General features: G+C 35.3%; 2 protein-coding genes across 7 annotated transcripts; one reads left to right on the top strand and one right to left on the bottom strand.

Moving 5' to 3' along the window:
- Positions 1–1,179: 1,179 nt before the first annotated feature.
- LOC140962920 (F-box/kelch-repeat protein At5g15710-like) lies at positions 1,180–3,719 on the bottom strand. 4 transcript variants are annotated; one of them, XM_073422018.1, is made up of 3 exons: positions 3,372–3,719; positions 2,967–3,134; positions 1,180–2,888 (listed from the first exon to the last, which is right to left on the bottom strand). In XM_073422018.1, the coding sequence occupies exons 2-3, from the start codon at positions 2,995–2,997 to the stop codon at positions 1,579–1,581; spliced, it is 1,341 nt and encodes a 446-aa protein (XP_073278119.1). In that variant the 5' UTR covers positions 2,998–3,134; positions 3,372–3,719; the 3' UTR covers positions 1,180–1,578. The 4 variants fall into 4 exon arrangements, with proteins under 4 accessions (XP_073278119.1, XP_073278120.1, XP_073278117.1 ...); XM_073422019.1 differs by having other exon boundaries at positions 2,967–3,093; XM_073422016.1 differs by having other exon boundaries at positions 2,967–3,137; positions 3,372–3,718.
- A 2,759-nt stretch (positions 3,720–6,478) lies between these two features.
- LOC140962845 (DNA-directed RNA polymerase 2B, chloroplastic/mitochondrial-like) lies at positions 6,479–16,300 on the top strand. Of its 3 annotated transcripts, none has more exons than XM_073421882.1 (19): positions 6,480–7,605; positions 8,598–8,813; positions 8,895–9,028; positions 9,115–9,181; positions 9,439–9,497; positions 10,230–10,347; positions 10,435–10,548; positions 10,702–10,833; positions 10,920–11,336; positions 11,750–11,800; positions 12,176–12,246; positions 12,900–12,984; positions 13,124–13,276; positions 13,573–13,647; positions 14,261–14,350; positions 14,442–14,489; positions 15,061–15,175; positions 15,261–15,364; positions 15,879–16,300. In XM_073421882.1, exons 1-19 carry the CDS (start codon positions 6,676–6,678, stop codon positions 15,987–15,989), a joined length of 3,090 nt encoding a protein of 1,029 aa, XP_073277983.1. In that variant the 5' UTR covers positions 6,480–6,675; the 3' UTR covers positions 15,990–16,300. The 3 variants fall into 3 exon arrangements, 2 of the variants coding, with proteins under 2 accessions (XP_073277983.1, XP_073277981.1); XM_073421880.1 differs by having other exon boundaries at positions 9,112–9,181; XR_012172619.1 differs by lacking the exons at positions 15,261–15,364; positions 15,879–16,300 and having other exon boundaries at positions 6,479–7,605; positions 9,112–9,181; positions 14,250–14,350.
- The last annotated feature ends 565 nt before the right edge of the window (positions 16,301–16,865 follow it).

Below are 16,865 nucleotides of genomic sequence, written 5' to 3'. Positions count from 1 at the left end.
CATGAACAAGATCAAATGGAAAAAGAATATATCAATATATCAAGTGAAGAAGAAAATAGGGAATAAAAACAAATTTGAGGATCATTTGCGATATGAAGATTGCGCACATTTTTGTGAGATATATATAGATATATATATTTGTGAGATGGATTGACGCGATCCATATAATTTTTCATGATTGGGTCGAGGTCAGGTCGGACAGATCTCTCACAATTCATGATTAGGTAGCTGCCAAATGAGGGTACAAATTTTGAGTCAAAGAATGAAAATCACATTCCATCCAGAACAGACAGACAAATATGTTAGCCTTGGAAACAAGATAAGGTAGCTGCCAAATGAGGGTACAAATTAGTCTCCCGCGCATATAACAAAAGCCATCAAATTATTAAGTAAAATGCCTTAGGCGAAGAAGAGTTTGGACCATCTATTGTCATGACTAGTTTATAGTTCGAGGAAGATTATCGCCGTCAGGAACACAAAGATGTTCAAAGATATAGCTCCACATTTTTTGATAGGAGATTTAATTGTATGATGAACTTGTATTTGTTGATTTCATTCCCACCTATATATGCCCACCGAATTCAGACTCACATTTTTAATAATGCAATTTTATTCACTGACAAAAACAAATGTCTGGCATGAAGATTACCTCAGTCGGTACTTTGTCACTCACCGGAAACCTTCTGTTCAAGCCGAAAATCAGATTCCTTTTCAAAATCTTTGTTTCAAATAAATCCATCTCTCATTTTATGCATTTCGAACAAATCATAAGAGTTATGTAAACGCTATTCTCCAATGTGTACACGACAGTTACACGATACAAGTAATGGTCCATGCTCGCAATTGTGTCCTAGCTTCGATAGTTGGATTTGAAGCTCAAGTCTCCATGGCCTCAGAAAATTTAACTGTGACTGGATTGCAATCAAGCCAATGATACCCCGATAATTCAACAGTTCCAGTTGACAAACTACCCATAATTTTCAACACTTGCTGCTTAGACTCAAAGGAATGAAACATCTAAGTTAAAAACACTGATAAATGACAAATGTAAAGATGAAAGACACATGTGAGGATGCCACTCGTTCTGTTTTAATCTATGAAAGAAAGAAAGAAAGAAAGAAAGAAAGCAAAGGTGTGAGTAAATTTATTTATTTTTTTACAAAAAAAACCTATGTATCATCAGGATAGCCGGATAAATATTAAAACCATAAATACGATTACATATTAGCACAAGTATAGCTCGTTATGACAGTGTAAGAACAATGCTGTGGCGTTTAAAGTGGAGAAAGACCAGATTCATCCATCCACACCATCGAAGACTAGAATTATTTTCTCTATGATAGAGATCAGTATCATTCACCTTCTAGTAATTTTCAAGTCAAAAGGCATTCTAAAATACAGCATCTACCACAACTACTTGCAAATATTTGTCAATAACACAAAATGAGAGTACCATGGCAGGCTCAGCTTCAAGGAAGGACACAGTGGTAACAAGGGGTCGTGAATTATTGACCGGTGAAATAAGAAGTATTCCAAATGTTGGAATATTTGACCTTGGATTCTTGATGGTAGCCAAGATTAATAGATCATAGCATCAAATCTTGGCTCATAGAAACAGACCTGGCTGTTGTACGATTGAAGAGCACATCCAGCAATCCAAGACCACACTTTTTTATCGACGTCATAGAGAAGACCTTTCCCTTGGTTCCACGATGTGAAACATATCAGATTATCCTGACCAAAGCATTCAAATCTTTCTGCTGATAATCTCAAGAGAGCACGAAAATACCTAGGTGGCATCCTGCTTACCTCAACCCAAACAAATTTCGAATGATCAAGCTCCCATATCCTCATGCTTTGAAGAGTACTATAAAGACCAATTCTTCCAACTAGAAACAGACGCTTCTGTGTTCCGGCCACTAGATACCCATCCAATAAAGACCGAGGAAATTTTGCAGGGATGTATTCCCAGTGGCCCGTATCCATTCTATACATCATCAAACCCAGTGGTGAAAGAGTCTCCAAATACAACCTTGAGTCACAAAATGCCATCTTTGAGGAACAAAGATTTACGGCAGGCATGGTTTGGTGAAGCGACCATTTGCAAAGCTTAGAGTCATATACTTCTGTGGGCAAAGACTTGTCACCATAAATATCACTGGTGGCTATAATTTTAAAAGACCGATCCTTCCGATCAACTACCATTATCAACTGCCTTTGTTGATTATAATGCATACTTGGCAAAGTCCTCCAAGTTTGTGTTAGGGGATTACAAACTAATGTTTTGAAAGTCAATCCATCCAATCCCGAGAAACAGACCAGGCCCCCTGATGAACCAACCAACCAGAAAGCCCAATGTGGCAGAAAAGTAAATGGAATCCGAAACCACTGTTTCAACGGCAAGCTGAAAACTGAGCATTGAGGAGTCTGTGAATTTTTCCAAAATGTGAGGAGGCAAGGCCCATGGGAGGGCACTTGTGAATGGAACTTCAGAAAGCCATTGTCTTGCAAAATTGAATTCCATCTTTTACAAACAGAACGGAGCCGAAAAATCATGAATGGTGGAACTCTAGCCAATATTTCATTTAACAAATCTTCTGGCAGCATGGCCCAAATGTTATCTTCCATCTGGATATCCGGATGTACAGATTTACAAAATGTTGCCATAATTTCTTCGTCTAAACCACGTGGTTTGGTCTTAATAGCCTTCTGCCTAGACGGACTCGTGTTCCTCGACCCCATCCTGCCAAGAGGACTGGTATTCCTAGATCCACTTCCTCCAAAACTTGCTTGCCAGTGGAAAGTTTCCTCCTCACGGAAAGATCCACTTCTCGCTGATCCGGAATTTGATGCTCTCCACCCAGATTCAGAAGCTTCTCCGGTCATATCTAACATGCTATAAATACTCAGTAACTTCAAACAAACCTAATGTCGAATATTTTGAAGAATCTTGTATCCCCAGTCACCTTCCTTGTCTCCGAGACGATTGGATCTCATGAATTACACGAGATAGTATCAACTTATGGCCTCATTTTATCATCCAATATTCTGATTCTGCAGTTCCAGCGACGATTCAACAACCAGCAATAAACCCTGGCCCAAATAAACTATGCAAATGGACTTGAAACTCAAGTCTTCTGTAAAAACAAACAATCAGATGGGAAAAAAAACCATTTACCTAAACAACAAAAATTCTAAGCACCAGTAGACAAATACAAGTTCAAATTTAAATTGGACATTTCATGATCCAGATCCGAATCGAAGCAATTGAAAGCTCAAATAATAACTATATAACAAATATCACAATTTTCAGTCACGACCAAAAAAGGCAAAAATACAGAATAAATAGCAGCAAAAGAGAGATGGGTTACCTCAGATTCAATTCAATAACCCGAATTCAGACCTCTACATAGTCAATTTTCTTCAGCTACTGACTATATTCATCAAAACACAGTTTTTTGGGTTTATAATGAAACTCGAACCCTAACCTGTGTGACTCCCACTTTTCCTATTATCTTGTTTCATTTGATTCCCAAACTCATTTATCGCTTATGAGTTTGTGTTTCTTGCTCTGACGGAGTTCGAATTTGCTATTGATTCTTGTTCCTTCCGCTCTGATTGGAAGAAGAACTTCTTGAGTAAATGAGAGAGAGGAGAAGCCAGAATGACTGGGTCATGAATAATGGGTCATGGGCTTAATCCTTTGACCCTGATAACTTGGGTTGGTTGGTTGAGAGATCATTTTGCTTCAATTTTATTTTTAAAGATGTAAAAACCAAATATACTAACTAGTATTTTGGCACGAAACAGCGTGATTGTGGAGAAAATTGATTAAATAATTTCGATCAACTCTTTTTTCAAGAAAATAATCTTTTTTTCTTTTTTTTTAAGAAAATGACTTTAAGAAAATAATCTCTTCTTCTTTTTTTTTTTTAAGAAAATGACTTCCTCAAGAGGAGGTCATTTTCTTAAAAAAAAGAGTTGAACGAGGTTAAAAAAATATACCCCGTGATTGCGCATCTTTTTTTTCAGTAATTTTTTTTCAAGTTTTATAAATGATTAGTGATTAATTTAATTTATATTATCAAATAAGATAATATTGTGGGTGTGCATTGAGGAGATAGTAGACATAAATAAATTGAGTAACTAATTATAAAGAAAATTGACAAAAACTTGTGTGAGACGGTCTCACGGATCGTATTTTGTGAGATGGATATCTTATTTGGGCTATCCATGAAAAAGTATTACTTTTTATGCTAAGAATATTATTTTTTATTGTGGATATCGGTATGGTTGACTCGTCTCACAGGTAAAAATTCGTGAGACCGTCTCACAAGAGACCTACGCAAGAAAATTTTAAATCTTAGTAGCCTGGAAGTAAATACACTTGTGGGTAATGATAAATAGATTCTTGGATTTTTCTTAGAATATCAAATCTTAGGTAATTATTGTTACGAGACAAAATGATTTATAGTATGATTAATTCAAAAAAAAAAAAATTTTGTTTTTTGTTTTTTTAGTAGAAAAATAATAATAATAATAATAATTTGTTGCTTCCACGTAAATGTGTTGGTGGGTGGGTGTATAGACAAAAATGTAATTATGACTTGGCTCCAATTCATTACCTGAGCAATTTCAAAATATTTAATTTTGATTTTTTTAATATACATTTATGTACTTTAGGTCAAGATTAGTATGTTGATTTAAATAAAGTAAGAATTGAATCAAAAGTTAATTTTTGGGTATTTTACTTCATGCTTCATTGTACATACTAGTATCTATTGATATGTGATGTTTACTCACATTTTATATTTTAATATTAAATATAATTTTGAATTTATTTCGATAACATATTGTTACCTATCGATATGACATAATGACTTATTAGTAGGCTGATTGACACGACAATAGATTCTTATGATATATCATATTAAATGGCAGAGTATAGTAGCCCGACCAATATCCATGTAGCATAATATAGTAGTATGATGAGTGAAATTACAATATATTTTTATGATATATCATATTAAGTGGCAAAGTATAATAACTCGTTTGTTAACGTTAACTGAAGTGGTTTCTCGCGCCAGCTTATTCTGAACATATTATAAGCTTGTCAATCAGTGAATTCATCAAGGACTCCAACCCAAACACAATCTTCTTCTTGGCTTGCACCTCCCTCTGAGTTTATAAAAATCAATGTTGACACGATTGTGGTGCAAGAATCTCCACGAGTGGGTATTGGGGTGGTAGCAAGGGATGAGCATGGAATAGTGTTAGTGGTTCAGACTATGTGCTTAGAGGGTATCTTCTTAGTCCATGTCGCGGAACTTCTGACACATTGAGAATGAATGAATGATGATGATTTCTAAGTATCAATGAAATCAAGTCATACTAGATTATGATACCGACAATATCATAAACTCCATAAATCTCACACTTCAATATGTCAAAAATGAATTTATAGTTTCCTCTGTTCTTCTAATTGGATGGAGACTGGTTAAACTTTCAAGCTCAGCATTGCAAGCGCACAGCCAATGGTGTTGCGCATATTTTGGCCTCGCATGGACTTGGCAATTCTATAGTATTTGATGATTGTTGTCCTTTGTTTATTAGGAAACATGTAACTCATGACTTTCTTGGCTGTTAATAAAATATTTGGTGTTCTCCTAAAAAAAAAAAAAAGAACCATGATACTGTAATCATATAAATCGTATGGATTCGTCTCACGAATATGGATTGTGAGAACTATTCTTTTAGTTTATATTACTATTAAGTAGCAATTTGTTGTATTTTGAAGATAACTGTCGTATAATTCTACAAAAACCGCACTTCAACCAAATACAACCCCAGTGTTTTAAGTTTTGAAGACAAAATATTAGCTTCAACGAATCATGATAAAGGATTTGAAAGTTCATATGATTATAAATATTGAAAGGTGGAGTATATTTATTGTAAAAAAAGAAAAGAAAATTGGAGTATATATATTTTTAGGAATAATGACAAATACATTGTCGATGTTGGCATAACTACCAAAAAAAATCCTACTATATATAAATATTACATTATCTCCTTTGAAATTTGTGAACGTAACAAATTATTTCAATAATTTATAAGAATAAAAATTAAAACCCCCATTAATTTTATATATATCTTACATTTATAGCTTTAGATTCATATTTATCTTAAATTTTTAGATAAGAAAAATTCAAAGCTTAGGAGGATTTATGTAATATTAGAATTTAATTTTCACAAATCTAAAGTGAAATATCAAATATATTTAAGTTCTTTTAGTGTAATTAACTTTTTTTATAAAATGAAAAAAGTTACAAAATGGGCTGAAATGAAGAATGGAAGGAAGCAACGGTTTTAGTAATTGGATCGAAGTAAGAATTAATTAAATCCTTTTTGTGGGCAATTGTCGGCTGTGAGTCCATTACCGATCTGGAGCCCAAATTAAATTTGGGGCAGTAGGCCCAAATCGCCAGTGGTCGGCTACCCGGAAACCGGAGTTTGTCTTCCCTCAAGGTTTTTCTGTCTCAGGAGGGTTTATGGAAATGAAAATTCATTCACAGAGAGGAAGATATTTTTCGAAGAATTTAGCTGTCAAAATTCTGTTCTCAGGATTTTTGTCGTTGCGAAGCCACCTATTCGATCATTGCGAGTTGAATCAATTTGATGAACACCTGTAAAACCCCTTCAGCCTTCAACATTACTCATTCAGGTATCCAATTTAACAAGTCAGAAGTTTTCGTCATAAAGACCCCAAGGAACCCCACAGTTATGTGGAAAAATATTGCCGAAAGATTGATTAGTTCGAATTCAAGAACCTCCTCACTCACTCGAACTTTGAGCTATCTGAGATTCTCCAACAATTCTAATGTTTCACAATTCGAGTTTAAACCCCTGTTTGAGCTTGATTCTTACTCCAACATGTGTTTACCTGGATGTGGTAGTAGGAAAATTAAAGATTTCTTTAGTCGAAACGAGTACTTGGCTGGACTGTTACGGCATGTTGGAAGAGAACATGGGAACTATGACGGTTCTCGTCGCAGAAGTTATGCTACTGTGGCGGAGGCTGTGGAGGTGTCCCACACCGATTTAGAAGAGGATAGTATTCCTAATGTTTGTGCGGCTGATGAGGTTCAAGAACTTCTGAATGAAGTAAGAAAAGAGGAGAAAAGAAAGTATGCAATGCAGTGGAGACGTCAGAGGTATGTTAAAGGGATGGGAAAGGGGAAGTATAAAGTTCTGAAGAGGAGGCAAGTGAAGATCGAGACCGAGGCTTGGGTACAGGCGGCTAAAGAGTACAAGGAGTTGTTGAATGATATGTGCGAGCAGAAATTGGCTCCCAATTTACCTTACATGAAGTCTTTGTTTTTAGGATGGTTTGAGCCCTTGCGTGACAAGATAGAGGAAGAGCAAGAGTTCATTAGGACAGGTAAGAGTAAGGCGGGATATGCCCCATATTTTGATCAGTTGCCTGCGGATATGATGGCTGTTATTACAATGCATAAGCTAATGGGCTTGTTGATGACTGGTGGTGAGCATGGATGTGCGAGAGTGGTACAGGCAGCTTGCATTATAGGTGATGCAATTGAACAAGAGGTTTGTGAGCTGAGACACTTGGCTAACAAATTTCAATTATTGGCTTTGACGCTTGGATGTTGTAGCTTTAAATATGGCTGGCTGGTGAAGTTTCTTAATTGCCAGCTAAAAGAAAAATAAAGTCGTGCTCTTATTATAAGTTGTCGTTTGATTTGCATACTTAGGTTTGATATATGTTATGATCTAGTTCCCTTCATAATTTCTTCAGGTCCTTGGTCGATATTTATGTTTTAAGCATTCAATTGATATTTCAAATTGCATTTATTTAGTTTCAGTTCTAGTTCTTTGAATTCCCATAATGTATTTATACATGTGCGTTCTAGTTCTTTGAATTCCCATAATGTATTTATACATGTGCATTCTTGACCTTGGTTGTTCTTGTGTTCAATGAACCTATTAAGATGAGCATCATCCCTTTTATGCTTGTTCATCTCATCTATATTTGAATTCTCTCCATAATTCATAAACTGTTTCTGTTATAAACTCGATCAAAATCATGTCCTTATAAGTTATCTTACAGTTCGGTAAAGCATATTGCAGTGTATGTCATTTAGTTAGTGTTTGCAAAAACTTATTTTAAGTGTTTTTCAGCTTCTACACATAATTTCCAAACATTTAATTGACTAGAAATTTGAAAGCACTTAAAATAAGTTATTGCAAACGCTACCTTAAAGATGTAACTTGTGACTTCTAGACCATAAAATGTTGTAAGAATTAATCATAACCAACGCCCATAGTCAATGCTTTACAGTGTGACATATGGCTATGATTCTTTTTTTTGAAAAATATCGTAATGTTCTATTCACGTTCGCTTTATTGACTGCATGAGATTACTTTCTAACTTGCAGTTGTCAATGCATGTCCTAGTGGGCAGAGCGTCTAAACTTGTGCTCTCTTAATTTTACTCAATTATCCCTGGCTCTTTTTTCCCTGAATTATGATGAGGGCTGTCTGTGCTAGTGCTTATTTTTAACGATCTCATCATGGATCAGGTGAGAATACACAGATTTCTAGAGAGCAGAAAGAAGAAAAAGGTTCAGAATGATATAGAGAATGAAGGAGATGGATCTAATGACAGTCCCCAAGAACAAGAAAAAATGAGGAAGAAGGTGACTAATTTGATTAAAAAGCAAAAGCTGCGAGCAGTGAGACAGTTAGTTAGTAGACAGCATGAGGGAAAGCCATGGGGACAAGATGCTAAAGCCAAGGTCTGAAATAACGTTAATGATCATTGCAGCAAGACATAGTTTTTAACGCATATATGTCAATTAAGTTTTTTTAGCTCTCAGGTTGGAAGTCGTCTCATTGAATTGATTCTGCAAACAGCCTATATTCAATCTCCAGCCGACCAGTTGGCCGATGGTCCACCTGATGTTCGACCTGCATTCATGCACACTTGTAGAACAGTAACAAACGAAACAAAGTAAATTGATTCCCTGTTTGATGTGAGATCCTATTAATATACTTTTTCATTTCCTCAGCAGCTTTGAAAAAACCTCTTTTTAGCAGGACAGCCAGCAAAAGATATGGTGTCATCCAATGTGATCCGCTTGTTCGGAAAGGGCTAGAGAGAACTGTAACTTCCCTTCTATTTATTTACTTATTTGTAATTTTCGTACTGAATATAATCATTCTAAATAATAATGACGCTGAAGGATGAATTAAGAAATCGCATTGATTAAATCTGTTAGTTCTTATGCATTTTATGGGCATGAAAGAAGCAGACTCTTATTGAAACACTTTAACTTGAAAAATCTTTAGGTACCTTACACTTTTTAATTCCTTAACATCACGACTGCTTTTTAAACTTTATGAATTAACATTTAATTGCAGGCCAGGCACATGATCATCCCTTATATGCCAATGTTAGTGCATCCAATCAAGTGGACAGGGTATAACAATTTGATTTTCTTTTACCATTTATCTGTGGTCTTGATTTTTTGTTGCAATCGAATTCTGATTGACCCTTCCAATAAGTGTGTTTTTGGAATTTTTCATTTGATCTATGGTTAATTCACCAAGGAACTCTAACCAGTTTTCTTTGCCAAGGTGTTATTTTGTTTTTAAATTTTTAATGCTGAAGGTTGTCTTATGGGTGAATGTGCTGCGTCCAGAAAGCAAATACTGGATCTGAACTGATGAATCTCACCATAAATTTTGTACTCTTATTGGATTCAGGCTGATTGATTTAACTTTTGGGTCAGGTCAAGTTAGGTTTGCCTGTTGTCCCCTGATCAAGAACTAGTCATACCCCTTAGAATGTAGCGTTATTCATTACTTGAATAATTCTGAGGTTTATACGTAGTGGACCAGATCCTAATCCAGTCCATTGATGATATATTGTTGGTTGTAGGGTTGTGTGAAAATCTGTCTGGAAGATGTATACAGAAGTTTTACTTTGCATCTTTCTCTGTTTTGTTTGAGATATCTATCTTCTTGCATGGGAAAGCTGTTGGTCAATCTTAAAAGCTTAGACACCCGAACTGTTGGCAGGTTTTGTGACTGGTTGGCTCCATAGAACCAATTTCCCAATTCGATCTTTGAATAATGTTGAATTTCTGGATTGAAGGGTGAACTGCTTTTTTAGTCAGTGAAGTCATGGCTATGGATGTTTTCTTTTGTAGGTATGACAATGGTGCGTATTTATACCTGCCTTCATATGTAATGCGCACGCATGGTGCACGACAACAACGCGAGGCAGTAAAGAGTACTCCTAGGGAACAACTAAAACTTGTATTTGAGGTTTAGACTTGTTTATTTTTCGTATCAATTTGGTAAAGTGTGACTGATATTCTTTTTGAAATTTGAATTTCCATTCTTCATTGCTAGGCACTGGATACCCTTGGAAGCACTAGATGGCGAGTGAATAAGAGAGTACTTGATGTTGTCGATAGAATATGGGCTAGCGGAGGTCGTCTTGCTGGCTTAATTGACCGTGATGATGTATGTTAATCTTGCACTTTTGTTTTTACTTTATCTTCTCAATAACTGGATTGATGCAATCTATTTGATTGATTATGTTGAGCAGCCTTTTGCTTGTCAGGGTATTTCGCTCACTTGTAAAGTAACTGTTGCTAATTCTCCTTTTTCATGCAGGTCCCTCTGCCAGAGCAACCAGATACAGAAGATGAAAAAATTATTAAAAAATGGAAGTGGAAAGTTAAGGCTATCAAAAAAGAAAATGGTGAGAGGTATTCACAACGTTGTGATACAGAGCTTAAACTTGCTGTAAGATACAATTTCCACTCACTCTAATCTTGTCTGCATTATTTGGATGAAAGAAATCAAATGTAACTTTCTTGATATTGGATCAGGTTGCACGGAAAATGAAAGAGGAAGAAGGTTTCTTCTACCCTCACAACCTTGATTTTCGAGGCCGTGCATATCCCATGCACCCACACTTAAACCATCTAGGGTCAGATATTTGTAGGGGAATCCTTGAGTTCTCGGACGGGCGGCCCCTTGGAAAATCAGGCTTGCACTGGTTGAAGATACATTTGGCAAATTTATTTGCCAATGGTGTGGACAAGTTATCTCACGAGGGTCGAGTATCTTTTACTGAGAATCACTTGGATGATATATTTGATTCTGCTGACAGACCACTTGATGGAAGGCGATGGTGGTTGAATGCGGAAGATCCATTTCAGTGTTTGGCTGTATGTATCAATCTGGCTGAAGCTCTGAGAAACCCATTTCCAGAGACAACACTTTCACATATTCCAGTGCACCAGGTGTGTTTTATTCAACAGATTGTTTATTTTAAATCTTTAGTGAACTTATCTCTCCATACATTGATAGAATAAAAAAGTTGCAATAGTGGAAACTAATGTGTCTTTTACATATATTGATGGATTATAAACACATTTCGTTTCCCAATGTTGTGTAGATGCTCTTATGAATTTATTTTGTATGTTCCTATTGTTGTAAACTTCCCCCAGGACAAATATAAATTTATGTTTCAATAATTTTTTCCACCGTTGTAATTTTTAGGGTGTGAAAAATACACTTATGCTTATTTGATCGATGCATTTTAAAGAAGTATTTTCATTTGTTGGGAGGTTTTTTTATGATGGGGTTCATCAGATTTATTATATTAGTCTCGGTCTTTCTATCGTTTAATATTTCTTGGTGTGCAAATTTCTAGGATGGTTCCTGCAATGGCTTACAGCATTATGCTGCCCTTGGTAGAGATAAGGTAATTTTTGGTTTTTCGATTTTGTCATGGATTTTATTGTTCTTCTCAAAACAAGTGTGATGCTACTAAACCATATGTAATAGTATAAGCCCTGTGAAATAATGTGTTTTTATCTATTTGGGAAGTTGAGATTTAGTGCCTGAAAAATGTCTCTAAGAGTTCCATACAGATTAGTTATTACAATAGCAGTGATACAAAACTCGCATAATGACTCATCCCTTGCATGATACTGGCAATTGTGACTTTTTATGTCGAAGCTTTCGCTGGATCTTGCCCATCGTCTTCTGTTATTCTTGTTAATCCCGTAATATTTGGAGAACTTTTCTTATAACTCAGACCTGTATCATTATGACTCACTGAAATTACCAAAATCAGTTAGGAGCAGCTGCTGTTAATTTGGTTGCTGGAGAAAAACCTGCTGATGTTTACTCCGGAATAGCTGCCAGGTACCTCGATTTCCCAAACCATGTGATATGTGCATGGGCAACATTTTTCTTTCCGAGGCTCTAGCAATGGAGTTGGTTGTATTGCTGTCTAAGATCCACTAGCGTTGTTCCTACCACTTGCAATACATTGCTAAAACATCTTTGGTTTTATTGAAGATTGTTATGTAGTATTTTGCATGATAAACTTCCAAAGTAAAACTTGGAGAAGATACCAGCATGAAGTAACTAAATAAAAGCTTTTAAAGAATATTCAAGCATCGTGATTGAGTCAGAATTCCTTTCTTCCCCACATATGATATCAAAAGTAACCATGTAGTTTTCATTTTTAAATTTGGAGGTGACAAAAGAGATATCGATAGTTTCTTCTTTAAATGTAAGACACTGGAAACTAATGTCTCTGTTGATATCTGAACAGATTTACCACGCATTTTTCCCAGGACTTGATTAGTTCTTTTGTTCAATATGGGTAAAGAGTTTTATACTCTAGAGGAAACATTTTTTCCTTACTATCTTTTACTTTCAAGATAGTGTAATTTATTCTAGTTCACAGAATCAGGCTGATAAAAAATGTTATTTACTGAGAAATTAAATCTCGAGGCACTCATATTCATTTTGAGATCAGTAGACAAATTCCTTGATTCTAACTTCAACAGGGTTCTTGATATAATGAAGAAAGATGCGCAGAAAGATCCTACAATATTCCCTGATTCATTGCGAGCAAGATTATTGATCAATCAGGTTAATACCATTAACCATTCTTTCATGCTTAAGTTCTACTATCCTGATTTATCAAACTTGGCGAGATTGTAAGCAAAATTAATGTTAATAGCTTGAAATGGTTGTTGATAACTTTTGCTCTATGTCGAAAAATATCCAGGTTGATAGGAAGTTGGTTAAGCAGACAGTAATGACATCAGTGTATGGAGTTACTTATATTGGTGCTCGAGATCAAATAAAGAGAAGGTTAAAAGAGCGTGATGCCATTGAAGATGATGAAGAGCTCTTTGGTGCGGCTTGTTATGCAGCAAAAGTACACCATACTTCTCTTCTGCAACTTTAATCTCAAGTCAATGACCAGTATTTATATACACAAGTACCTTCTGTTTGATAATTTTTGGTAATTGTATTCGTTGTGAATTTATTTTTCACTACTTCATTAGTGCTTGTTTGAAAACTGCTTATCCGATGATCTTCCAGCGACAGAGAGAGGTCGTAGTGCCTTGTTTATAAATCCTTATTCATGTCTTCTCCTCATCGTGTAGTTCATATTACACTTTTCTTTGTGAGCTTGAAAGTTTGAAACTTTTGTTTATTGGTACCTGATAGATTACCTTAACTGCATTGGAGCAAATGTTTGAAGCAGCTAGGAGCATCATGGGCTGGCTCGGAGATTGTGCGAAGGTGAGCACTTTAGTTTGCATGAGTAATATGCTTTATTTTTCGGCAATGTTGCTGACAGTCACCACAGAAAATTTTAGATAGAGTAACATAGCTTATGGTACTTTAAAATTTGAGTGTATGAATTATATTGTGGAATCATTCTCATCTTTAACCGCATTATATGCTACTAATAGGCATATAAATAGGAAGTTTGATAAATCTTGAAGTGGCTCCTTTCTTTTAGGGAATTCAGCTCATTTTAACTCCACATAAAGTAATTGAAACCCCGCCAACATCAAGAACTGGTTGTCTATTACACTCCTTTTTTTCCACGGGGAGGGGGTTATTTAAACTTTCTGCCTTTGGGTGAATACCCGGGCCTCGATGTTACTTATTTTCAGCTAGTCATAGCCGATTTACCGCATGTCCCCAAATTCCCACCATCAGATTTTCTGAGATTCACCTTTACTCCTGCATTATCGACCACCTATTTCATAAACTCATGGTAAATGACTAGCATTTTGATATTATACAAAACAGTGTTCTTTTACATTTTACCGCGCTAGCATGTGTGCAATCGAATGTTTTACCTGTGGTCGAAATATTTCATTCATTAACTACAGACCTTTAACAGATTATTGGATCCGAGAACCAACCGGTTCGGTGGACAACTCCACTCGGACTACCTGTGGTTCAGCCCTACCGTAAAGTAGGAAGACATCTTGTAAGTTTCATTAAACTTGTGCCGACATATATTTACTATTTGTCAGCATTTTCAAGTGGTCAAACTGCCAATAATAAATTCTATATTGCAGATTAAAACTTCTCTTCAAGTTTTGACTCTGCAACGGGAGACAGAAAAGGTAGCTTTTGAACCTCGCTATTTCTTGGTTTTGTTTCTCTGATATCCGACCTGTGAATATTTTTTTCCTTGGATAATATCCAAGTAACCCCAAGAGCACAAGCAAAACCTTCACTCTTTCCTTATTTTTCTGAAAGTCATTTACTGATTTAGTGATTATTTTTTATGTATGGTTAATGTCAATGACCATTCGTGTGTTTAAACTTTTTCCTGATTGTAGCACTAGATTAGGTCAGGCTTAACCCCACGTCCTTCATAAAATCTTTGGTTGAAGTATATTGGTAAGTGTCGGATCGACCCCAGCCTTTGATGGCTATTTGAAAAAGAAATCTCAGAAACCTCGGAGCCAATGTTCTGAGATACAGTGCTCTTTTATACTTATTTTCTGAAGTTTATTTTCATTTGGTCAACCAAATTTATTGCATATCAGAATCAACATTTGTAGATAGTTGGATTTGTTTGTTCCTGATTAATCGTCATATCTAGTCTAGTATTGGTAGGCATGATCTTGGCCAGCCAGCTTCCTGAGCCCAATTTTTTTTATATAAAAATTTGATTACGTTGTTTTGCAGATAATGGTCAAAAGGCAGAGAACAGCTTTTCCCCCAAACTTTGTGCATTCCCTCGATGGTTCACATATGATGATGACTGCTATTGCCTGCAAGAACGCAGGCTTAAATTTTGCAGGTCTTTCTCAATTCCCACTTTCATCGGTTCTCAACATTCTAATGCCAATCCTCGACTTCAAATTGCCCCAATCTTCTAACTGTAGGTGTTCATGATTCGTACTGGACCCACGCATGTGATGTTGATGACATGAACCGAATACTAAGAGAGAAATTTGTTGAACTTTACGAAACTCCTATTCTTGAGAATGTAAGCATCTGAAACTCCTTTACTTTATGTTTACCAGTCAAGTCATATGTCATGGCATATCAAATGAATGTGAGATTATGACCTTTTTGCATGAAAAAAAGGTCCACCTTAAGCGATCCTGTCAGCTACCCATATTATCTTTTTATGAGACTATGATTCAAATTATTCAACAGGGTAAAATATAAACACGATCATTAAACACCTGCAATAAGCTCGAGTTTTTAGGAAAATTTATAACTAATATGGTATAAGAACTCTTGTATTTCATTAAGTTGGGTTGGAATATTTATCGCTTAGATTTTGCTGTATAATGTTTGATCAGCTTTTACATGCATACCTGGACTATTAAATTTGAGCACATATTCTTTGGTATCCTGTTTCCATGTGGGGGCATCTTTAATGAATAAGAATTTGCACTTATGATTTGTTTGAACTTTTGGGAACAGTGATAGCTTACTTATAATTATAACAATTTCTCCCTCAACATTTTCTTACTAAATTCAAAATTAAACAGTTGTTGTTGGGGTTTCAAACATCTTTTCCCTCGTTGTCTTTCCCTCCGTTGCCTGGTCGAGGAGATTTTGATCTCAGAGAAGTGTTGCAATCGCCATATTTCTTCAACTAAACTGGCAAAGCGTGCTGCCACAGTGTCATTAATTTTAGGGAATGAGAATAAACGAGCTTAGCTTAGCCCTTTGCCATAAGGTCGATTAAGGGTCATGAAAGTACGAGCCTAAGAATATCTCCTCGAGCATTCTAAGTCAGTTCATTCTTCATCTTCAAAGCGTGGAGCTTTTTGTACAGTTAGCTGAAAAATTGTTGTATCTAAAACGATACTGATATACTAGTTTCAGGATAGCACAAGTTGTAATGTATACGAATTGTTTCAGGATACCTTTCCCTAATCATATTTATAAAACATTGCAGTTGTGTATATATATGTATATGTTGTTAATGTCGGTCTAGGTACCTTTTATGCCTTCCACCCTTGACTTTAGAATAGATATATGGTGTATCCTTTTTATAGACCTAGAAGAAGTCAATCATTTTGTTGTCCATTTTTGCAATGCAGTGATTATCATTTGCAATGTAAGCTTGTATACGGAAAGGAAAAAAAATTAAAATTTAAATACTATAGATATACAGACATTTGTTTCATACCAAAAATGAGGACGTGTTTATATCCATTTTCAGTTTCTGAAGTTGTATATATATATTTTTTATAAAAAAAATCAAAGAAAAAATTCAAGGTAATTATTTAACCCTACTCAAGAAGTATTGCGTACAATAGATAAACAGTGTTTTTCCCCCTAAAAAATAAAAAATAATAATTAAAGTTTTATAAAAATAAATGTTACAAACCTGCGGTCCCATAAATAAAAAAATAACAATTGGTTTTTTAATTATTTAAATAAAAAATCAAATACTCGATAGTAAGAATAGTAATAATAATAATAATTCATATAAAAGTATTAAAAATAATAAATAAAATGGGACCTTT

This window comes from Primulina huaijiensis, chromosome 17 (assembly GCF_012295235.1).
Source record: "Primulina huaijiensis isolate GDHJ02 chromosome 17, ASM1229523v2, whole genome shotgun sequence".
NCBI classification, from domain to species: Eukaryota; Viridiplantae; Streptophyta; class Magnoliopsida; order Lamiales; family Gesneriaceae; genus Primulina; species Primulina huaijiensis.
Note: the sequence above shows the minus strand (reverse complement) of the source record. Positions and strands in the feature narration are given on the sequence as shown.